Raw genomic sequence first — 24,966 nt, 5'->3', positions numbered from 1 at the left:
TAAGAGGACTTGACTTCATATTAACATAACTCATTAGCTACCATCTAGACTTCTCCTAGACCAGATTTACAATTCCCTCCATTACTCTCTTTTTTTTTTTTTCAATTATTTAAATGGTTCTCTTTAAGGTAACCACGAATGAGCCAAATGAGCTGAAAATGATAGATACATTAGAGAAGTCACATCAAAGGGTAAATATGTTACTTTGTCCCCTGTTCTTGCGTTGCCAAATCCATACAATGGGGAAATTCAGAAGGGCTTTAAAACTTGAAAACAAGTAGACTTTAAGGACATTTTTTTGCGTGTGTTTTTGACATTTTACAAGCATTCTTTGGGTATGCCGTACATTAATTTGTAAATAGAGGATCTGAATTAAAACATGTTAGCAGGATACGGTCATCCAATATATGTGACTGGAGGACTAGAAGGTAACAACATAATACTTGATTTAATTGTGACCCCTTTATTTTTTTCACCCTAGTGGTTTCTTCAATAATCAATAGGAGGGCGGTCCACCGCTCAGACCCTTCATGTTTGACTATTTGAATAGACTTCAATACGCCCCCAATCACTCCGTTATACTTCGTCACGGTTTCAAGTCAACATAAAACACGGTCCTTCTGGGAAGCCTAATGAATATAGAAAAAAAAGCAGATAGGCTGAAGTAATAAAATGTATTTTAGCCCAGGTAACCATTTCCATATTATTTAAAGGATGTCCTCATTTGTGAACCTATTGAGGGAGAGGCAGAAGGAGACGCACGGGGAGCTCGCTACGTCTCTTGAATATTGAACACAGCCTTTTGATTAAATCTCAGCCGCATTTTGTCTATTGCTTCGCAATTCAAGAGAACACTCTTAATCTGGACCCGCACAGGGCTTGTTTTTTCCCTCCTTCATATACTTCATTCTTTACGCCTAGATTCAATGAGAAATAGACTCAACTGGCACCTAAGTGCTGTGATATTTTTTACGAACATTGACCCCCCGTCCCCCCGTCAAAGTTTTGTTGTTGTACAATATGTAGTGTCCTGCTAACATGGGGGCATCTGGGAAACAGGAAACAGTTTGACCCAGTCTGAGGGTGTGAGAGTTATTTATTTATTTTACACTGAAGTAGGTGTATACACCATCAGTGTATGTTTTAAAGGTATTCACCCAGGCTTCTCTGGTGAAGGTATTTCAGTGCGAAGGCAATGCGTAAGTGAATGCAGGACCAGGCAGTTCTGTTCGTCAGGTTCCCTCACTGGGTACTGCTGTAACTCCACTCTGCCCTCCCATCGGGTACTGGAGAGCGTGTTGCATGTGGAGTTTGATTTCCACGCCAGGTCCGTAATGAAGTTTTACATTTAGTTTTAAGAGAGCAGCAGAGCGTGATCAGGCCTTGATTAGTGCATTCTAATTGAGGATAATAAGGGGGAAGCGGTGATTGTTTCTAATTTTTTTTGCCATTAATTGCAGCCGATGTCGTTGATTGAGGACAGGCAGTGAGCTGCTGCTGTGTCAAGTGACCTACTGGCAAAATCACAGTGCTGCCAGAGCCTCTCGAATTACGCGTTTACAAATGAAATGAAAACTTCTCTCTCTCATTCTGTCCCTCTATCTTTCTCTTTCACTTTCTCTCTCTTTTCAACCCTCTATGGCATTTAGCGAGCTGTTAGCCCTCTTTTTGTCTCGTCCACAGTCTTCGTCATGAAGCATGTTTAAACTGTCATCTCCCTGGCGGGAGTGTAATAAACTGTAATCACAGGTTAGCCCTGATACCTATTCCACAGTACCCGCATGCTCAGGAGAGGAGAGCAGAGGAGAAGCTGAGAGGGGCTGCATGGCACTTAGCTGAGAGGAGAGAGAGACTCGTGATCCTCAGCGCGCCTCATTACCGCTGTTCGCTTCCTCGCTCTCTCGCTCCCGACAGCCCCTCATAACCACTAGCTAATAACGCCAAAGTGAACTCTCTGAGCGGTTCATAACAGTAGGCTACAGGACCTCCATTTTAAACAGAGAGCCATTCGGCGGCGCCGTTCCTGCTAAGTTTTATTATGGTAAATTGAATGTGATCCATCAGATTTGGATCGCTTTGAATTGAGGAGGACTTCAGATGAGCCAGGTAATCTCTGATACAGTTCAGGGCTGGCGTTATGGGCGGGCCTTACAGGGCCCGGCCCGCTCTACTGTATCTCTTTGCCCGTCCAAATAAAATGTTTTAAATATTGATCATTTATTTGACCAAGATGCGCACCAACAGAAATACGCATCAATCTCATATAAATCATCAGAGCGAGCAAAACAGCACCCCTCTGTCAGTATGTGTATCCCATGTATCTGATGCTGTCTGGACAAAAAGAGTATGCTAATTAAACGCTAAGGACGGCAACATGTCATACTCTTTTTGTCCATACAGCATCAGATACATGGGTAACATATAGTAAGTCAGAGGGGCGCTGTTTCGCTCTCTCTGATGCTTTCTCTGGTGAGATAGCAGTTTCAGCCACTTTGGAATTGAAGGAAAGTTGGTGGGTGCGTAGTAGACTGTTCGGATGCTGGAATTATTTTTGGACAAACGTGCAAAGGTCACCTACTTTTTGAAGTGATTTGTTTGACCTCCATGCTGGTTGTGTTTGACCATCATATGACTGGTTGTGCTCATGCCACATTAAAAGGTAATTTTACAGTTAAATGACATGTATTTACTATTAAACTACTACTACTACTACTACTACTCTAGTATCACTAAAGCAGTCAGTTGGACTGCTCATTGTTTTTTTATTTATTACTCTGACATTTTTTAAGTCATGCCCCACTCTGTCCTTGACTTCTCTTTAAAACACACTTTCATTGTTATAACCAGTTTTGGGAGGGCATGTCATTTTTTAAATGGTTTTCCCCCATTGCCCCATCCTTCTTACGACAGTTGGGCCTGCTCCTCTCCTTCTCCCGATAGTTGAAGGTGCCGTGCCCAGTTGACAATCACGCCGATAATTGCCTCAAAACTGAACCTAAACTCTACCAAATCTAATTTCACACATGTAGCAACAGATTCAATTAATGAAGTAAGGTATCATGGGGAGAAAGGAGAAGAAAGGGCGAGTTGATGAGCGAGGGGAAGTGAACGATGCATAACTATGTAATCACCCATTGTGAATGAACAACAGGGCGGGCCATTCTATTGTATTGATCTGTTTATAAACTGAAAATGGTGTGGACCCTCTGTCCACCAAATCCAAGCAGTCTTATCAGTCCACTCTGGCCTAGTACAAAATGAGCGTGTACATAATCTACCATGGCAAAAAGACCAACACTAATGGATGCACATGCTGCGTTATCGTTGCTACGAAGTCTGAATGAAAATGACTCCGATGGTGGGGAAGAAATGAATCATGATGACATCTCTGATAATTCTGAGCCTGAGCCTGAACCTACACCTCCGAAGCCTAAGAGCTAAAAAGCCATAACGGTATACACTGAGCAGTTGCCCGCGCCACCGCCGACGAGATCAGAGAGAGGAAGGGACGGTACCTGCTTGGATAGAAAAAGCCGGTGACAATGTTACGGGCCGATTATCAACACAAAATGTCATCGCTGAGAGAGCATTGCCGTACGTCTTAATTAAAAAACAATGTCGGCAACGCGCACACCAGCTTTTATTGTTTATGTGACACGGACACACTCCAACTGATGGCATTGTGTGAAGACGTACACCATGTAAGCACGAGCTGACAATAATTGACCATTTTTGACTACTGTCATATCTACACTTTTAATCATTATAATGCCATTATTGCTTTGGTGCAGATTGTCACTATTATCAAGTACACTTGGCGCTTACGCCGACGTTTAGGCTGCTGATGTTTCCATCGTTTGTGTTATTTGAAACATATGTATTTTGTATTCTAATGTTACTGAAGACCCTCACAAACACAACCAAATGATTATTTTTGCGATAGCACATATGAAATTTATTAATTACACTCTTAAAATGTTGCAGTCAGAATGCTCATTAGCTTGAAGGGGGGGGGGTCTCTCGAGGCTCAATGGTTCTAGTATGGAAATCAAATGCCTGCCCGACTGATTCGTTCTGGCGCTGGCCCTGATACCGTCGCTAGTGGAAGTCTACACACCTCTCGCACAGTCTTCACATTTTTGCTGCCTTAAAATGGGATCTAAAAAGGGATACCCCCCCCCCCCTACAGATCTACACAACCTAATCCGCATTTTCAAAGGGAAAGAAAAATGAAAGAACATTTTCAAAATGACTAAGAGATATAAGATGAGGATGTATTGATTGTGTGTGTGTCTGAACACCGCAAGAGTTAATACTGGGTGGAATCACATGTGTACGCCATTACAGCTGTGAATCGTCTACCAACCTTGCACAATTCTTTGGGCAACATACTGTATATCCGTTGTTTTTGTCCCAAACCTTTGTTAGGAATCATTGATGGACAGCTATATTCAAACCTGGACCATTCAGGAACACTCAATACCTCTTGGAAAGCCATTTTGTCTTTGTCTTTGGCATAATTCCAGGGTTAAGTTTCCTGATGACTAAGGCGGATTTTCCTCTAACTTTTTACCTAGGCTTTGCTCGTTTCATATTTATTTTGACCCTATTAATCTTCCCATTCTCTGCCGGTGACGAGCATAGCCATAACTTGATGCTGCCACCACAGTACTTGAAAATACAAAGGGATCGACAACATTGCATTCACTCCACATTACTGGCTTGGCAGTGGATGGCAGTGAAAATGTCAATTGTAATGTAAAGTATCAAGGACCCCAGCCACTCGAACAACAGCCTGTTCATCCTTGCTACCATCTAGAAGGTGGAGACAGTACAGGTGCATCAAAGCTGGGACAGAGAGACTTAAAAACAGCTTCTCTCTCCAGGCCATCAGACTGTTAAACATTCATCACTAGCCGGCTACCACCCGGTACTCTACCCTGCACCTTAGAGACTGCTTAGTCATTGAATGACTATGTGTACATTTGGGACAAGTCTCTGAATGTCCTTGAGTGGCCCAGCCAGAGCCCGGACTTGAACCCAATTTAGCTCGTCACGGCCCAGTACATCACTGGGGCTCTGCTGCCTGCCATCCAGGACCTCTACACCAGGCGGTGTCAGAGGAAGGCCCTAAAAATTGTCAAAGACCCCAGACACCCCAGTCATAGACGGTTCTCTCTACTACCGCATGGCAAGTGGTACCGGAGTGCCAAGTCAAGGACGAAAAGGCTTCTCAACAGTTTTTACCCCCAAGCCATAATGGCTACCCGGACTATTTGCATTGTGTGCCCCCCTAACTCCTCTTTTTACGCTGCTGCCACTCTCTGTTTATCATATATGTATAGTCACTTTAACTATACATTCATGTACATATTACCTCAATTGGGCCGACCAACCAGTGCACCCACACATTGGCTAACCGGGCCATCTGCATTGTGTCCCACCACCCGTCAACCCCTCTTTTACGCTACTGCTACTCTCTGTTCATCATATATGCATAGTCACATTACCATATCTACATGAACATACTGTACTACCTCAATCAGCCTGACTAACCGGTGTCTGTATGTAGCCTCGCTACTTTTATAGCCTCGCTACTGTCTATAGCCTGTCTTTTTACTGTTGTTTTTATTTCTTTACTTACCTATTATTCACCTAATACCTTTTTTGCACCATTGGTTAGAGCCTGTAAGTAAGCATTTCACTGTAAGGTCTGTTGTATTCGGCACACGTGACAAATAAACTTTGATTTGATAGTCATTGAACACTGGTCACTAATGTTTACGTACTATTTTACCTACTTTATATGTATATACCGTAATTGCTGGACTATTAAGCACACCTGAATATAAACCGCACCCACTGAATTATTAAAAAATATGTATTTTGTACATAAATAAGCCGCACATGTCTATAAGCCGCAGGTGCCTACCGGTACATTGGAACAAATGAACTTTACACAGCCTTTAAACGAAACACGGCTTGTAACAAAAATAAATAGGCTTTTACGAAACACGGCTTGTAACAAAAATAAATAGGCTTTTACGAAACACGGCTTGTAACAAAAATAAATAGGCTTTTACGAAACACGGCTTGTAACAAAAATTAAACAGTAGCCTACCAAGAAAGTCATTGGTCACTATCTTCCTCCTCCTGTGCACTGAAACCACTGAAGTCATCTCCTTCGGTGTCGGAGTTGAATAGCCTCAGAATTGCTTCATCCGATGTTGGATCGTTTTCATTGTCGCTCTCGTCACTTTCATCCGGAGGCAAATTCCCCGCTGAACTGCCCTCAACAACACGCAGCAGTCCAGCCTTTCGAAACCCGTTGATGATAGTGGATTTTTTGACAATGCTCCACGCTGTCAGGACCCACTGGCAGACTTGACCATAAGTTGCTTTTCGCATGCGGCCCGTTTTAGTGAAGGATTTCTCCCCACTTGTCATCCAAGCCTCCCACTGAACAAGGAGCGCCACCTTAAATGCACGATTTACACTGATGTCGAGTGGCTGCAAATACTTTGGGCCATCTGCTTGTCTTCCCTCTGAAAGGTTTGTTGTCTTTTTGCACTGAGTCAGTTCCTCACGCTGCTGTTTCCAACGTCTTATCATCGACTCATTAAGGCCAAGCTCCCGTGCAGCAGCTCTATTTCCTTTTCCAACAGCCAGATCGATTGCCTTCAACTTGAAAGCTGCATCATATGCATTTCTCCGTGTCTTTGCCATGACGAGGGTGACAAAATTACTACCGTAATCAGAATGATGGGAAGTTTGAGCGCGCTCAATTTACGTCACATCATGTGACGGTGCTCAGTTTTTTGGCGGCATGAATCTTGTGAAAGCGGGAAAAATCCATAAATTAGCCGCGTCATTGTATAAACCGCGAGGTTCAAAGCGTGGGAATAAAGTAGCGGTTTATAGTCTGGGAATTACGGGAATTACGATATATATATATATATATATATATATATATATATATATATATATATATATATATATATATATATATATATGTATATATATAAATATATATAAATACAATGCCTTCGGAAAATGTTCAGACCCCTTGACTTTTTCCACATTTTGTTAGGTTACAGCCTTATTCTAAAATATAATACATTGTTTTTTCCCTCATCAATCTACACACAATACCCCATAATGACAAAACAAAAACAGTTTTTTAGAAAATAAAATTATTTTAAAATAAAAAACTGAAATGTCACATTTACAAGCTTGGCACACCTGTATTTGGAGAGTTTCCCTCATTTTATTTGCAGATCCTCTCACGCCAATTAGATGGGGAGTGTTGCTGTACAGCTATTTTCAGGTCTCTCCAGAGCTGTTCGATCGGGCTCAAGTCCGGGCTCTGGCTAGGCCACTCAAGGACATTCAGAGACTTGTCCCAAAGCCATTCCTGCGTTTTCTTGGCTGTGTGCTTAGGTGAACCTTTGAACAGGTCCTGAGTGCTCTGGAGCAGGTTTTCATCAAGGGTCTCTCTTTACTTTGCTCCGTTCATCTTTCCCTCGATCCTGACTAGTCTCCCATCTTCCCTCGATCCTGCCACTCAATAACATCCCCACAGCATGATGCTGCCACCACCATGCTTCACCATAGGGATGGTGCCAGGTTTCCTCCAGATGTGACGCTTGGCATTCAGGCCAAAGAGTTCAATCTTGGTTTCATCAAACCAGAGAATCTTCTTTCTCATAGTCTGAGAGTCCTTTAGGTGCCTTTTGACAAACTCCAAGCGGGCTGTCATGTTTTTTTTAACTGTTGTCCTTCTGGAAGGTTTTCCCATTCCCATAGAGGAACTTTGGAGCTCTGTCAGAGTGACCATCGGGTTATTGGTCACCTCCCTGACCCAGGCCCTTCTCCCCTGATTGCTCAGTTTGGCCAGGCAGCCAGCTCTAGGAAGAGTCTTGGTGGTTCCAAACTTCTTCCATTTAAGAATGATGGAGGCCACTGTGTTCTTCGGGAACTTAAATGCTGCAGACATTTTTTGGTACCCTTCCCTTCCCCAGATCTGTGCCTCAACACAATCCTGTCTTGGAGCTCTACGGACAATTCCTTAGACCTCATGGCTTGGTTTTTGCTCTGACATGCACTGACAACTGTGGGAACCTTCACCTACTCTGCGCCTCACGAAGACAGGGCGGTTGGAACCAAAAATCTCAAATTTGGATTCATCAGACCAAAGGACCGATTTGCACCGGTCTAAAGTTCATTGCTCGTGTTTCTGGCCCAAGCAAGTCTCTTCTTCTTATCGGTGTCCTTCAGTAGTGGTTTCTTTGCAGCAAATCGACCATGAAGGCCTGATTCACGCAGTCTCCTCTGAACAGTTCATGTTGAGATGTGTCAGTTACTTGAACTTTGTGAAGACTTTATTTGGGCTGCAATCTGAGGTGCAGTTAATTGTCGATTTCTGAGGCTGGTAGCTCTAATGAATTTATCCTCTGCAGCAGAGGTAACTCTGGGTCTTCCTTTCCTGTGGCGATCCTCATGAGAGCCAGTTTCATCATAGCTCTTGATGGTTTTTGCGACTGCGCTTGAAGAAACGTTCAAAGTTCTTGAAATGTTCCGTATTGACTGACTTTCATGTCTTAAAGTAATGATTTACTGTCATTTCTCTTTGCCTATTTGAGCTGTTCTTGCCATAATATGGACTTGGTCTTTTACCAAATAGGGCTATCTTCTGTATACCACCCCTAGCTTGTCACAACACAACTGATTAGCTCAAACACATTAAGAAGGAAAGAAATTCCACAAATTAACTTTTAAAAAGGCCTACCTGTTAATTGAAATGCCAAGAGTGTGCAAAAGTGTTATCAAGGCAAAGGGTGGCTGCTTTGATGAATCTACAATCTTAAGATATATTTTGATTTGTTTAACACTTTTTTGGTTACTACATGATTCCATATGTGTTATTTCACCGTTTTGATATCTTCACTATTATTCTACAATGCAGAAAAATTGTGAAAATAAAGAAAAACCCTTGAATTAGTAGTTGTGTCCAAACGTTTGGCTGGACTCTGAATTTACTCGTTCTGATTTTGCTCATTCTGATGTTTCTTAATACTGTTGTTTGTTTGTTTTTTGGATTATGTGTGTATTGCTAGATATGACTGCACTGTTGGAGCTAGAAACATTATCTTATCTCTGCACATCTGTGTACACAACCAATAAAAGTTTATTTAATACCGCAAGACAACACCGCAAATACATTTTTGGCCTCAATTAAAAACTACAGGTTTGGGTCAAATCCAATAAAACACAACACCGAGTTAAACCCTTTGTACCTTCAAGTATCGTGGAGGCAGCATCATGTTATGGGTGTGCTTGTCATTTGCAGGGACTGGGGAGTTTGTCCGGATCAAAATAAATATGAAAGGAGCAAGGCCCAGGTGAAAAGTTAAAGGAACGCCATCTGAAAACAATCTAGACATCTTAGTTGACAATTATTTTAGTTTTTTACATTCAATAACATTCTTTCACTTTTTAAATGTGGAGTGGGTCCCTTTTTAGATTACGTTTACATTCACTTTGCACTATAAAAAATAATAATTTGGTGGGTGATAATATTTGTCCTATTTCACACATGTACAAGTGTGTATTAATAGGAATGTGTGTATTGGAAATGTGTTTTTTGCATGTCACAACTCTCCCCGAGAGACCCTCGGAGAGTGGGTTCACGGCGTTGCTCATTTATGTGTATGCGTGATTTAACAGCCTCTTATCAGTGAGTAATAGCATGTCTACACACAACTATCAATGGCTTTATAATAGTTTGTAATCTTATGGCTCCAATGGATGTAGCTTGACAGATTAACATATTTCACCTATTGAGTCAGTGACAGGGAAGTCTGAGCCAAAGACAAACGGCAATGTATTTCAACCTCATATTTGTTTTCCGTCGCAAAACGTTTTGCTACGGTGTGCCCTGATGAATATGACCCATGTTTCAGGTGCAGGCAGAGCAGCGGATCATGGGTCATGTTCCACAACATTGGGGGCAAAAATTGATAATTAGAAGTATTTATGACACGACGGGGCCCCCAGAGGGGAGGCCTCCCCTTTCACCTCAAGCCACATTAAACAAATGCTGCCTGTCATCATCCAGAGTTGAACAAGGTTGGAGGGTTGGGGCCCCTTCGTTCTCCTCTCAGAGCTGCCATACGGAGCTGTGCTGGCGGGACAGACGCTGGGGTAAAAGGGGAGGGAGGGGGGTACTCTGTGGACCCCTGTGCCCCCAGCTGTCTGCACCCAGCTAATGACTGGTCTCAGGGGGGCTGTTGTGGGAGAAGCAGGGAAATTGAAACAGACGCCACGGCTACATGTATGGCTCTGCTGCCATTCAAAACCACCCGGTGAGTAGAGGAGGGGAGAGCGAGGGAGAGGACTGGTGATGTAGTAGGCTAGGCCAGCACTGAGCATCACAGTCACTATATACTTTATTAAACCAGCAGCATCTATTATCTGTTGTTTTTTGTGTCTTTCCTCTAGACATTTGTCCACATTTGACTATTATCTTTGTGAAATAAGATCAAGAACAATCGAAATGTAAATATTATTCTGATAATTCAACTAGCAGGTATACTAGCTGTATCGGTGAAGACACATGATGCATCGTTTTTTGATGTACATCAATGATAACTAAAAGAATCCCAAGCATATATGTATGCCTAATAGTGTGTTAGTTCCTATATTTGTGATCCCACGCTCCAACCTGGCCGCCTGAGGCCTTTTAAAGATCTCCAGTATCCTCCACTTTAACATCCTTCACCCCCTGCTGAGCCCATCCCACATCCCTCTCCTCCCTCCAACACAGCCCCATCTCCCATAAGGTAATGACCAAATTAGGCCTAATGTCTGATGTTGTACACTAGTGGCTAATGGCACAACCAGCGACAGTGGCGGCATTAGAGTATGTGCAACTGGCAACAACAACAGCAATAATCCCTGATCCAAGCCGCCTTCTCTCTTGTCTACCGCCCTCCTCCCCTGCGGCTGGGAAGGTGTGGAGGGAAGAGGGAAGGGAAAATGAATGGCGTTTGCCACACTACAATGAGCTTTTGATGGTAGACAATGGAGGATCCTGCCTGCTCTCCACACGGGGTGGTAGGAGGAGAGCAATATGGGGCTCATGGACTGGCCCCGGCCCTCGCTGCCTCCCTCCCTCTCCCCGACCCCTGAGGCCCCCGGCCCCCATCTCTCCCAGGACTCATAATGGCATCCTGAGGGGGAAAAGAAGAGGGAAAGTGATGTCAAATGTCAGGAAACCAGAAAGATGGCAAGCTGACATCCCCCTCCATCCCTTCAGCCCTCTATCCCTCTCTCTCATCTCTGCCCAACGGTGGCGCAGGTTAATATCATATTTATAAAATACCTTACCAGAAACTAAGCTGGCTCTTAGCCCCCTGTCAGTCACTGACAGTCATATAGAGAGCTTGGCCTGAGGCTAACCTAACTAACCATTTGTTAGCTGACCTGCCCCGAAACCTGTCTGTCTTTCCTTTATCTGCTCTAAAGCCACAGCAGTATAGATACTTTTGGATCGCTAGTATCGGAGTGCTGGGTTGACATCTTTTTCATTGTGATCACTTTGCGTTCATTTGGTTGGTATGAATTAACACTGTCTGGTATTTTTTATAATACATGGTACATCATCACTAGTCAATATCTCATGAATCATATCCTTCCGTCTTTCTCTTCTAGAAATCCAAATGTAATATGTTTCTGTGTGCGTATTTACACAGTATCAAACATCTTGTACGTAACCTGTCAAAAGTATAGTTGATTATGGTTTCTCTTACTGATCAGTGATTTTCTCCGTCTTTCCACAGCCAACGGGATGAGCGAGCCCCTAACCTGTAGCTCTGGAGTGGGCAGTGCCACCAGTCCCAAGCTGGAGCCTCCCCCCTCACCTCATGCCAACCGCAAGAAACACAGACGGAAAAAGAGCACGGGCATCACCAAGCCAGACGGGCCGTCTGCAGGCAATGAAGGTAAGCCAGAAGTTAGGCTAAGAGTTCTCGAAGACACTCGTTCTGCAAACTCGTCAAAACAATCTAAATCTAGTCAAAACATTCTGAAACCGTCTGCAACAATACAGAAACATTCTAAAACCAGTCAAAACAATCTGAAACCGTCTGCAACAACACAGAAACAATCTAAAACCAGTCAAAACATTCTGAAACCGTCTGCAACAAAACAGAAACATTCTAAAAACCAGTCAGAACATTCTGAAAACCATCTGCAACAATACAGAAACGTTCAAAAACCAGTCAAAACATTCTGAAATGGCAAGCTTCCTGAAAAAAAGGTGCAAACTTAGTACAGCATACCTTATTGAAGTGCATGTCTATGTATAGTCGCCCCTAATGTTCTCCAGTCTTTAGCCATAGTGTGAACCAACCGCCCTGAGCTCCAGTAGCTGTGAATCTCTCCTCAGCTCAGCAGGGGAGTGGCAGCCACCCCTCTGCCCAATTAATAATGATTCTCCAGTCTGATGATGAATGGACAGCTCTAATTGGATGGCATTGTGAAAACACAGTCCCATCTCTAAGGCCATAAAACTGATGTCACTGGAGCCAGAGATGATCAATCAACATGATTGATACGCTGCATAGCAACAGCGTTGGCACCGACGCCTCCTTAATGACGCTTAGTATTTATAATCATTACGCTTTTATAATGGTTTCACTGACACACGCCCATTCCAGTTTGAATGGGACCACTGACCACATCGTTTCAAGCACGGATCACCTTCACTGTTGTTGATATGTTGGTACAGTAGTTTCAATGTCAAAGATAGGTTAGTGTGGTCATTGTGCTTCTCTCTCAGATATTTGGACCTGTCTTGGATCGTTCCTTACCCTCTGTTTTTCCGTAGGAGTAGAGAGGAATGCTTTGTATTGATTTGACAGTATTTAACATACACTGAGAGTACAAAACATTATGAATACCTGCTCTTTCCATGACATAGACTGACCAGGTGAATCCAGAGGATCACCTATGGTCTCTTATTGATATCACTTCTTAAATCCATTTCAATCAGAGTAGATGAATGGGAGGAGACAGGTTAATGAAAGACAAAAGATTTAAGTACCTTTGAGTGGGGCATGGTAGTAGGTGCCAGGTACACCGGTTTGTGCCAAAACTGCAATGCTGCTGGGTTTTTCACGCTCAACAGTTTCCTGTGTTTATCAAGAATGGTCCACCACCCAAAGGACATCCAGCAAACTTGGGGGTGTGCAACTGAAAATTATATATACACTGAACAAAAATATAAACACAACATGTAAAGTTCTGGTCCCATGTTTCATGAACTGAAATAAAAGACCCCCAAAATGTTCCATGCGCACAAAAATGTATATATATTCTGCTGTGCACAAATTTGTTTACATCCCTGTTACTGAGCATATCTCTTTGGCCAATATAGTCCATACACCAGACAGGTGTGGCATACCAAGAAGCTGATTAAAAAGCATGATCATTACACAGGTGCACCTTGTGCTGGTGACAGTAAAATGACACTCAAAAATTAGCAATTTTGTCACACAACACAATGCCACAAATGTCTCAAGTTTAAAGTGGTGGTGGTGCAATTGGCATGCTGACTGCAGGAAAGTCCACCAGAGCTGTTGCCAGATAATTTAATGTTAATTTTTTTAGTCGCCTCCAACGTCGTTTTATAGAATTTGGCAGTACGTCCAACCGGCCTCACAACCACAGACCACGTGTATTGTGCTGTGTTGGCGAGTGGTTTGCTGATGTCAAGGTTGTGAACAGAGTGCTCCATATGGTATGGGCAGGCATAAGGTACGGACAATGAACACAATTGCATTTTATCGATGGCAATTTGAATGCACAGAGATACCGTGAAGAGATCCTGAGGCCCACTGTCGTGCCATTCATCCATCCATCACTTCATGTTTCAGCATGATAATGCACTGCCCCATGTCGTAAGGATCTGTACACAATTCCTGGAAGCTGAAAATGTACCAGTTCTTCCGTGGCCTTCATACTCACCGGACATGTCACCAATTGAGCACGTTTGGGATGCTCTGGATCGACGTGTACGACAGCGTGTTCTAGTTCCTGCCAATATTCAGCAACATCGCACAGCCATTGAAGAGGAGTGGGACAACGTTCCACAGGCCACAATTAACAGCTTCTATGCAAAGGAGCTAGACTGGTTTTCTGATCCACGCCCCTACCTTTTTTTGATAAGGTATCTGACTATACAAATGCATAACTGTATTCCCAGTGTTGTGAAATCCATAGATTAGGGCCTAATGAATTCATTTCAATTGACTGATTTCCTTATATGAACTGTAACTCAGTAAAACCTTTTGAAATGGTTGCATGTTGCGTTTGATATTTTTGTTCAGTGTGTGTGTCCATGCCCCGACAAATTGAGACAACTCAATATTAGGAAGATGTTCTCAATGCTTTGTACACTCAGCGTATAAGCCTTATTCACATCACCACGATTTTGCCCCCATTTATTCCTAAGTACGCTTACCCACAATGCCCTGTATCATCCTGAAAGAGAAACCAAACAATATTTTAGACCCTAATGGACCAACACTATCAGAATCACTCCAATAATGGTGTTAGGGGCTTGAATGTGTGATGGCTATCATTAGGGACTTGGGAAACTGGGTGGATTCACCTCGTCACATTGCATTGAGGGAATCATTAGTGGACATTAGCCCGTCTCAATGTCCGTCCCAACCTTTTGTTCTGTTCCATATACAGTAGCTTGGAATCATTGAAATGTGTCCACGTGTTTTAAAATGACGAACTTTCTGCTCTAGTTGTGGATGAGTGATCATAGTTTGACCTGTAAATGCTGTTCAGCATGTGGTGTCAATGGAAACGTGCAGATTCAGAAAGTTTTGTTCTCTGTCAAAGAAGCACGTTTATTTCTTTTTTTTCCTTTCTTTTTTTTACCTCTCTCTCCTTCTCTTCTAAGATTTTCTATTAGCATCAGCTTGTCTGTTCTACTGAACGCTTCCGGAATACAGACATATTGCTTAAATATCGAAATCACTCAAGTGTAGGATGCAGGTTGTGTCTCTTGAATGAAGGGGAGAGAACGGGAGGGAGGAAGGAGAGGTTGGATCCTTGAATAAATTGCTATCAGTTTATCTCATTTACAGGGCAATCAGAGCCCTGGAATACAGTCCAAAATTGAATTTTAGTTGTTGTGAAGCATCATAAATCAAAGGGGCATGCTCGTTTTAAGGTGAGCAATCAGTTTTGTCAACATGGGAAGAACAGGATGTGTGAGGGAGCCTTGAGAGGGTCAGACACACTGAGAAATCTGACTGCCGAAAAGGTACTTAGCGCATCTGCCCAGTGTAATAATAGTTTTAATAATAAGTTTTAATAATAATAGTTTAAATACTCCAGGCCACAAGGTAGTAGGTTGTTTAGCTTGTGCCTACTGTAGCTAATGTAAGCTAACTAATGTTGTTGCTAGCTAGCTAGAATATGTAGTAAGCCCTTGTTGATACTAACCAGATGGCCACAACTAGATAACTAGTGAAGTTAGCAACATTATACTAATAATCACAATGGATTAATATTTGATTGAAGCACCTGCCTGTTAGCTATGTTGTGCTAAATGACGATTCTAACCGTTTTAGCTAGCGTTAGCTAGCAAACAAACTGGCAGTATGGGATAATGGAGATTTGAATTTAAGGATCTTCTTCATCTTGCTAGATAGTTAGCTTGGTAAAACATTTAATGTTGTGTGCATTGTGCTACATTTACCACCCCATTCATCTATATGAAGTGTGTGTGTGACTGCCTGGCTCAGTTAGCAAGCTAACTAACTAATGAGCATGCACATGATCAAACTGAACCTAACAAAATAGTATTTTTTCAAGCACAAAGCTGGATTGTAAAGATGTACATCCATTACATGTTCATGCAGCTATATTGTTTTAGTAAGAACAATTCAGATGAAAAGGAGGTGGATTACACTGGGAAAAGTGCCCATTTGTTTCATCTTTCTTGGCACTTCTGTCGGCTCCCTGACGTGGAGGTTTGTGCTCTCTAATTGTCAAGTTCATTACATTGCGATTCTACACGTAGAAACGGCAGGTTCGTTGTTAACAAGTCAGTACACAGCATGGACTCATTTTATTATAGCAAGAGAAGGAACGGCCTACTGTGCTATACCTATCGGCAGTCCGATTTCTCAGTGTGTCTGTACCATGAGCTGTAGCCAAGGAGATATCTTAGCCAGGCAGTTATGTTTATAAATTAGTAGGGCAGTGAAGTTTTCCTGACCATGTGACATGACCAGGAAAACCACTGCACCTTAATTAGACTTCAATTTGGCTCCACAGAGTTTTTCCATTGAAGAACTTGTGCTCCCTACAAATAACAGTAGGGCATACTTCCTAATTCTCTTCCCTATGCAAACCTTCAATTGAAGAGAGAAGAGACAGACTGGCAAAGTTAGCACAGAACCTCGTAGATCCATCTAAGAAATGCGGGGTTGATTTTGGGCCATTTTAGTCAGGAAAGTAACTTCTGCACTGTGAGTCAATTGATTGAAAGTCGAGTTGTTCCTATGTAAGTCAATGGCAGTTCCAATGGCATCTAGCATTCAACGTATACATCTCCGAAACAGTATTGTATAGGTGTGACATATGTGAATTCTCTTTGCTGTGTCGGCTGCATTTCCACTATACGCTTTCCTCAGAGGAAGTGCACAACGGACATAGCCCCTAATATCCTAGTGCACTGTCAGAGCCGTGTGCAGTGTAATGAACTTCTCATGTGCTTAAGGAATGATGCAGGATGCATAGCGAGACAACTGACAGCCCGTTAATGTGCATTCTCAGCAGCCGCCTGGCATCGGGGCTCTCTGTACGCGCCACTCGCACACCGTTCGCATGCCACCTGCCTTAAAAAACCCCACTGGAAAATCGATGGGCGATAAAGACTTGTGTTCTGGGGGAGGCCCTTCTGATTAATGCAGACTGTCAGGGAGGAGAGCTTCATTAATGTTATTTTTCTTTTAAAAGAAGGAAGGAAAGTGTATCAAATGTTCATTATTTGAAATGGGGGGTTCAGCGTGTTCAGTGGGGAGTGGCAGCAGAGATGGAGGGAGAAAGACGGGAGGAAATGAGGTTCAGATCCTTCACAGTTTTACACTGTAGATGAGGACGTTTGCTCTTGTCAAGGACATAGCAGAAATGTTTTAACTGTTAGTTTATTTTGTCTCTTAATAGTTTTGAAATTGTTTTTCTAACTGTTTTTGATCGTAAGTTACTTTTATGACTTTTTTAAATGTTTTACCTTTATTTAACCAGGCAAGTCAGTTAAGAACAAATACTTATTTTCTATGACGGCCTAGGAACAGTGGGTTAACTGCCTGTTCAGGGGAAGAACGACAGATTTGTACCTTGTCAGCTCGGGGGTTTGAACTTGCAACCTTCCGGTTACTAGTCTAACCACTAGGCTACCCTGCCGCCCCATGAGACGACACATGTTGTGTCGTCTCAGTTCCATGTGAATTTGAGATAGATGTAATAACTCGATGCATGAAAATGAGTTGGTGTGAGAAATGTTCATTGCAAATGTCCTGCTCTTCTTAGAGTGGGCGTTCAGAAGAAACCTTGATGTGGTTGTATCATCTCCCAGAGAATAACCGTCCCCTGCCAACTATCGGTAACCCAGTAACACGTCTTATTGATTATATAAATATGTCTTAACACCCAGAGCGGGAAACCTACAATCCCTAACCCTCCTAATCCTTTAGCCCTAACCCTAACTCTCCACCTCAGTGAGGTTAGGATATAAAGTACATTCAGTAATATCCTCCACTTCCTCCACCACCTCAGTGTGTTAAGGGTTATATATAAAGTGTACACGATATACTATAATGCCCAGACTCCTCCACTCCCACCCTCTACCTCAGTATGTTTAAGGTTATACAGTATAGTACATAAATACCCAGACTCCTCCACCTCTGTGTGTTCAGTGTTAATGTCTTCTGGAGTCCAGCAGAGGATTAGGAAATGGAGGTTTAACAGCCCTGTGCTAATAGTGGGTATTTATCTCAATACTTTGTTTTGTCATTGACTCCCTCCCCGGACAATACCGTACATCTCTGTTTCATTTCGCAAAGCTGTCCCCGGAGCCCAGAGCAGCTACAGTAATGGCTCCTCTGCTTTCCAAACCAAACGCCACCCAATGCACGTCGCAGAGAAAGGAATAATAAGATTCTCATTTGTGCGGCTCTGTACACAACGCACTGCCCACAGATACGCCGTGTAATTGACAGTGTTTTCTTTTCGCGTATCGCTAAATGTAGTTTTGCTATTAGGTTGTGGCTTGTGTGCGTGTCTGTTTATGTGCGCCTATGTGTGTGTCAGTATTCTCCTCTCGCTCTGCGTTTTGGTGCGGTGCGGTTCCCCCGGGGCCGTGTGTGTCTCAGTAATGGCCTGCTCCTGATTGCTCTGGTCCAGGTTAGGAATATTGGCTTTAATGATGTGTAAAATGAGCAAGCAGTGCCTGTGACATTTACAGATGGCACCGCCTTGGCCTGTTCTTCCCAACTGCACGTTAATTCACAGGAACAGAAAGCACTTCTTTAAGTGACCGCCTGATGCGTGCAACATACGCAACCCAGCACAAGACCTCATACATACCATCGCACATACAAAACCACACCTTGGATGACTTGTCGCCCCCACCACCTCAAAGTCTCTACTATATATTGTCCAAATACACACACGCACTAGTTTCACACTTGCACCCACATGCACATGCACACACACACATATACACTCACACCTTGAGGTGTTGCTGAGGCGGTCATTGAATCGATCTCTCCAGAGAGAGGTAGTGTGAGGCAGGATAGATGTGTCCCTCCTTGGCCCTGCCTCTCTGCCTGCCGTAGTCAGCTCAGCTGGGCTCAGCCCAAACCCCAGAGGTGCTAATCTGGTCCTCCGGTCCTCACTTCTCCCATGGAGCATCTGCTGTGGAGTGGAGGGACGATCATTAGGAGTAGAGACAGCTCTGTGTCAAACTTGTACCAATGATCTCTAAATATTTATGCTCAGAGGTCTAATCTTCTTCATTGATCTGTAACAATACCAATTTGGTCATTTCTTGATTTACCAAATCTGCAGTTTATATTATTTATAAATGTTATGTATTTGTTGTTAAGACATCCAGTCTGATGAATCATGACTCTGTAACTTAAATGCATTCTAACAGTTTTATGATTCATGGTAAATGGTGGACAGGAGGACATACAGGTAACTGCCAAAATAAAGGAAACACTGACATGAAGTGTCTTATGGTGCTGGGCCCACTACGAGCCAGAACCGCTACAATTCTTCCATGAGAAATTCCATAATTTAGTGTTTTGTTGATGGTGGTGAAAAACGCTGTCTCAGGCACCACTCCAGAGTCTCCAATAAGTGTTCAATTGGGTTGAGATCTGGTGCGTGAGACGGCCATGGCATATGCTTTGAATCTTTCTCACACACATCAAACCATTCAGTAACTACTCGTTCCCTGTGGATGGGGGCGTTGTCATCCATTGGGCGCATGGCCATGGTAGCCAAAATAGTGGACAAAAAAATGGCCTGCCCAAGATTTTTATACATGAACCTACACAAGATGGGATGTTAATTGCTTATTTAACTCGGGAACTACATTTACCTGTGTAAATGCACCTGCTTTCAATATACTCTGTACCCCTCATTTACTTAAGTGTTTCCATTATTTGGGGAGTTACGTGTATACTGTAGACTGTAGGAGAAGATGCCTTCGCTCCTTGCGTGACTCCACATCACCACAGCCATTAGGCTATCATTTCTTTTTTATTGTGGTCATGTTAATTAAGGAAAATCATCGTATCTGCCTCTTGATTCTCCACAGTAACAGTTGTTCCCTCCTATTGGATTCATATTACGTTGCTCCACGTCCGCCCACTGCCCTGGCCAAGTCTAATTGGAAAGGACTTGTTGATTGTGTAGCTGCTGGATAAATATTGTCAGATCACGGGGTTAATGCTGATTGCTGGTGTTAATGTGTGACTGAACTCCCCATTCGTTCCTCTGTTAGCCGTGGGCTAACTGTACCCATTGGGGAACATCAGGAGTGCTAATGATCCTAGCGCTAGCTGTCTCAGCCATCATCATGGCAACGGCTGCCTCTGAAATAGCAGCCGTAATACCTCATTGTATCGTTCACGCCTGGTATTTATCGTCTTGGAGGAGGACATTTTGACCTTAATCGTCATGCTTAGATGGAACAAAATTACTTTGCTTCACACAGAATGGAATTACCTCTCCAGTGAGGCTGTGACAGGTCCTGCATTAAAACGCAATATCAACATACTGTATAAGCATATCATAATACTACTGTTGCCTCCATGATACCATGATACTACCACAGAAATATAATTACTTGAACAGATATTTCCATTAAAGTCAATGGGTCTTAGGGGATTTGCCTGTTCTACTATCTGGTTTGGTCAGTGTTTTTGTCTGATGGCTTGGCCTTTTTAGTGCTCATGTCTTACCTGTACTGTTCTGTTCCGCGCATGAAGAGTTAGATTTGTATCCTCAACAGTTTAAGAAGTCATCGATTTGTTGATTTCTTAATCTCGGTAATGAACGCGTTTTAATGCCTCCAATTTATTGCCAGTCAACTAAATAATTAGCTTTGTTCAGGTTTTTAGAAGCTGAGTGCAAAGTGTAACGTCATTGGACTCTGAGGAAAACTAGGCTACAAATGTAAATGCCATGCTTTTTAAAAAATGAACAATTATGGGACAGTTGAGGAGAAAGAGGCACTCTTTAAAGTACAATACTTAATGTCGCGCTGTACTGCAGCGCCAGCTGTGCCACCAGAGACTCTGGGTTCGCGCCCAGGCTCTGTCGTAACCGGCCGCGAACGGGAGGTCCGTGGGGCGAAGCACAATTGGCCTAGCATCGTCCGGATAAGGGAGGGTTTGGCCGGTAGGGATATCCTTGTCTCATCGCGCACCAATGACTCCTGTGGCGGGCCAGGCGCAGTGCGCGCTAACCAAGGTTGCCAGGTGCACGGTGTTTACTCCGACACATTGGTGCGGCTGGCTTCCGGGTTGGATGCGGGCTGTGTTAAGAAGCAGTGCAGCTTGGTTGGGTTGTGTATCGGAGGGCGCACGACTTTCAACCTTCGTCTCTCCCGAACCCGTACGGGAGTTGTAGCGATGAGACAAGATAGTAGCTACTAAACAATTGGATACCACGAAATTGGGGAGAAAAAGGGGTAAAATTCAAAAAATATATAAAAAATGTAAAAAACTGGCTGAATGTCTGAATTTTTTTATTCAATCATATATCTTTTATCTTTTGTTCAGTTTCCTTAACAAATGATTCTTGATAGGATAATAGGACCTTCTAACACCAAAAGGAACTCAATAAGACACTAACTAAGCATCACATCATGCTACTCTAAGCCTTTGAGAGTCATTGTAACATTACTCAAACCCAGACTTCCATATGTAAACACTCCTTAACTGTACTGTATGTTTAAATAAGAAGCTCTGAGGTCTTTATTGATTCTGTTACCTGTAGTCGATATCTCAAACGAGATCAGATAATTGAAGTTGGTGTCGAGCTAATTGGATTATAGCTTTGCCCCTGAAGAGGAGACCCTCCACTAGAGCATTGTGATTGCTACAATCCCCACAGCCAGAACCAACTACTTACTTTTGGTTCTGGGAATGGATGTATGGACTTATTATCCTTTTCATACACAGACCCAAATCCCACTAATTTACCATGCCTGCATAATTAACCAAGCTTGTTTGTATATCTTAAAGGGGTAGTGGGTAAAAAACATGGGAAAAATAAAAGCTACCTAAAGACCTATACTCTTTACAGACTGACTTTATGCAGTGTTGTAAAGTGCTTAAGTAAAAATAATTGAAAGTACTAAAAAAAAAGTATATTTTGGGTTTCTGTACATTATACTCCATACATTTTCCCTGACACCCAAAGGTGCTTATTTACATTTTGAATGCTTAGCAGGACAGGGAAATGGTCAAATTCACTCACTTATCAAGAGAACATCCCTGGTCATCCCTACTACCTCTGATCTGGTGGACTCATTAACTGGAAATTAGTTTGTAAATTTTCAATATTGGAGTGTAGCCAGGAGACCGCTCTTTTTACAAGACAATTGTGCTGTCTGGTTTGCTTAATATAAGCAATTTGAAATGATTTATACTTTTGCAATTACATTTACTTTTGATACTTAAGTATATTTAAAACCAAATACGTTTAGACTTTTACTCAAGTAGTTTTTACTGGGTGAATTTCACTTTTATTTGAGTCATTTTATATTAAGGTATCTTTACTTTTAATCAAGTATGACAATTGGATACTTTTTCCACCACTGACTATGATACACTATGTATACAAAAGTATGTGGACAACCCTTCAAATTAGTGGATTCGGCTATTTCAGCCACACCCGTTGCTGACAGGTGCATATAATCGAGGACACAGCCATACAATCTCTATAGACAAACATTGGCAGTAGAATTGCCTTCCTGGAGAGCTCAGTGGCTTTCAACCTGGCACCGTCATAGGATACCACCTTTCCAACAAGTCAGTTCGTCAAATTTCTACCCTACTAGAGCTTCCCCAGTCAACTGTAAGTGCTGCTGTTGTTAAGTTGAAACATCTAGGAGCAACAATGGCTCAGCCGCGAAGTGGTAGGTTGTACAAGCTCACAGAACGGGACCGCTGAAGCGCGTAGCATGTACAAATAATCTGTCCTCTGTTGCAACACTCAGTACCGAGTTCCAAACTACCTCTGGAAGCAACGTCAGCACAATAGTCGGCAGCTTCAAGAACTGTGTTTCCATGGCCGAGCAGCTGCACACAAGCCTAAGACCACCATGCACAATGCCAAGCGTCGGCCGGAGTGGTGTAAAGCTCGCAGCCATTGGACTCTGGAGCAGTGAAAACCCGTTCTCTGGAGTGATGAATCACGCTTCACCATCTGGCAGTCTGACGGAATCCGGGTTTGGCGGTTGCCAGGAGACCGCTACCTGCCCCAATGCATAGTGCCAACTGTAAAGTTTGGTGGATGAGGAATAATGGTCTGGGGATATTTTTCACGGTTTGGGCTAGAGCCCTTAGTTCCAGTAAAGGGAAATCTTAACGCTACAGCATACAATGACATTTTAGATAATTCTGTGCTTCCAAGTTTGTGGCAACAGTTTGGGAAGGCCCAATCTGTTGCTGTTTCAGCATGACAATGCCGTGTGCACAAAGCGGAGTCCATACAGAAATGGTTTCTCGAGACCAGTGTGGAAGAACTTGACTGGCCTACACAGAGCCCTGATTTTGAAATTATCTTGGGATGAGATGTTCAACGAGCAGGTGTCCACATACTCTTGGTCATGTAGTGTGCCTGTAAAAATAATCAAACCTGTTGAAATAATATTTGTAAGAACCCAATTCATACAGTCCCATTTTTACCACATTTGTATATGTATCTGCCAAGGCAGCAGCTACTCTTCATGGGGTCCAGCAAAATTGATGTCAGTTATACAATTTTAAAATCATTTCAAAACATTCACACATTTCACAACACACTGTGTGCCCTAAGGCCCCTACTCCAGCACTACCACATATCTACAATACAATATACATGTGTACGTGTGTTTATGTTATCTTATGTGTGTGTGTGTATGTATGTACGTATTTGTGTTGCTTCACAGTCCCTGCTGTTCCATAATGTGTATTTTTATATTTTTTAAATCTAATTTTTCTGCTTGCATCAGTTACTTGATGTGGAATAGAGTTCCATGTAGTCATGGCTCTATGTAGCACTGTGCGCCTCCCATATACTATTCTGGACTTGGGGACTGTGAAGAGACCTCTTGTGGCATGTCTTGTGGGGTATGCATGGGTGTCCGAGCTGTGTGCCACTAGTTCAAACAGACAGCTCGGTGCATTCAACATGTCAATACCTCTCACAAATACAAGTAGTGATGAAGTCAATCTCTCTTCCACTTTGAGCGAGGAGAGATTGACATGCATATTATTAATGTTTGCTCTCTGTGTTCTGAGCTAATTCCCTTTTTGTGGCACCTGACCACCCGACTGAACAGTAGTCCAGGTGCGACAAAACTAGGGTCTGTAGGACCTGCCTTGTTAAGAGTGCTGTTAAGAAGGTAGAACAACACATTTTTGTGGACAGACTTCTTCCCATCTTAGCTACTGTTGTATAAAAATGTTTTGACCATCACAGTTTACAATCCAGGGTTACTCCAAGCAGTTTAGTCACCTCAACTTGCTCAATTTCCACGTTATTTATTACAAGATTTAGTTGAGGTTTAGGATTTAGTGAATGATTTCTCCCAAATACAATGCTTTTAGTTTTAGAAATATTTAGGACTAATTTATTCCTTGCCACCCGCTCTGAAACTAACTTCATCTCTTTAAGTGTTTCAGTCATTTCAGGCACTGTAATAGCTGACGTGTATAGTTTTGAGTCATCCACATACATAGACACACTTGCTTTACTCAAAGCCAATGGTATGTTGTTAGTACAGATTGAAAAAAGTAAGGGGCCTAGACAGCTGCCCTGGGGAATTACTGATTCTACATGGATTATGTTTGAGAGGCTTCCATTAAAGAACACCCTCTGTGTTCTTTTTGACAGTTAACTCTTTATCCACAATATAGCAGGGCGTGTAAAGCCATAACACATACAACATACATTTTTCCAGTAGCAGACTATGATCAATAATGTCAAAAGCTGCACTGAAGTCTAACAAAACAGCCCCCACAATCTTTGTATCATCAATTTCTCTCAGCCAATCATCAGTCATTTGTGTAAGTGCTGTGCTTGTTGAATGTCCTTCCCTATAAGTGTGCTGAAAGGCTGTTGGCAATTTGTTTACCGTAAAATAGCATTGTATCT

The 24,966-nt window shown here is 42.7% G+C and overlaps 1 protein-coding gene across 3 annotated transcripts in view; it reads left to right on the top strand.

Moving 5' to 3' along the window:
* LOC112226803 (arf-GAP with GTPase, ANK repeat and PH domain-containing protein 3) overlaps positions 1 to 24,966 on the top strand; it is a 236,502-nt gene that overhangs the window by 172,730 nt on the left and 38,806 nt on the right. For all 3 annotated transcript variants that reach the window (XM_024391364.2, XM_024391363.2, XM_024391362.2), the window contains exon 13: positions 11,841 to 12,002. In XM_024391364.2, the coding sequence (XP_024247132.1) occupies positions 11,841 to 12,002 (162 nt within the window). The remainder of the gene's footprint in view (positions 1 to 11,840; positions 12,003 to 24,966) is intronic.

Source organism: Oncorhynchus tshawytscha, linkage group LG28 (genome assembly GCF_018296145.1).
Source record: "Oncorhynchus tshawytscha isolate Ot180627B linkage group LG28, Otsh_v2.0, whole genome shotgun sequence".
NCBI lineage: Eukaryota > Metazoa > Chordata > Actinopteri > Salmoniformes > Salmonidae > Oncorhynchus > Oncorhynchus tshawytscha.
The sequence above is the reverse complement of the archived record's forward strand: the minus strand, read 5'-3'. Positions and strand labels throughout refer to the sequence as shown.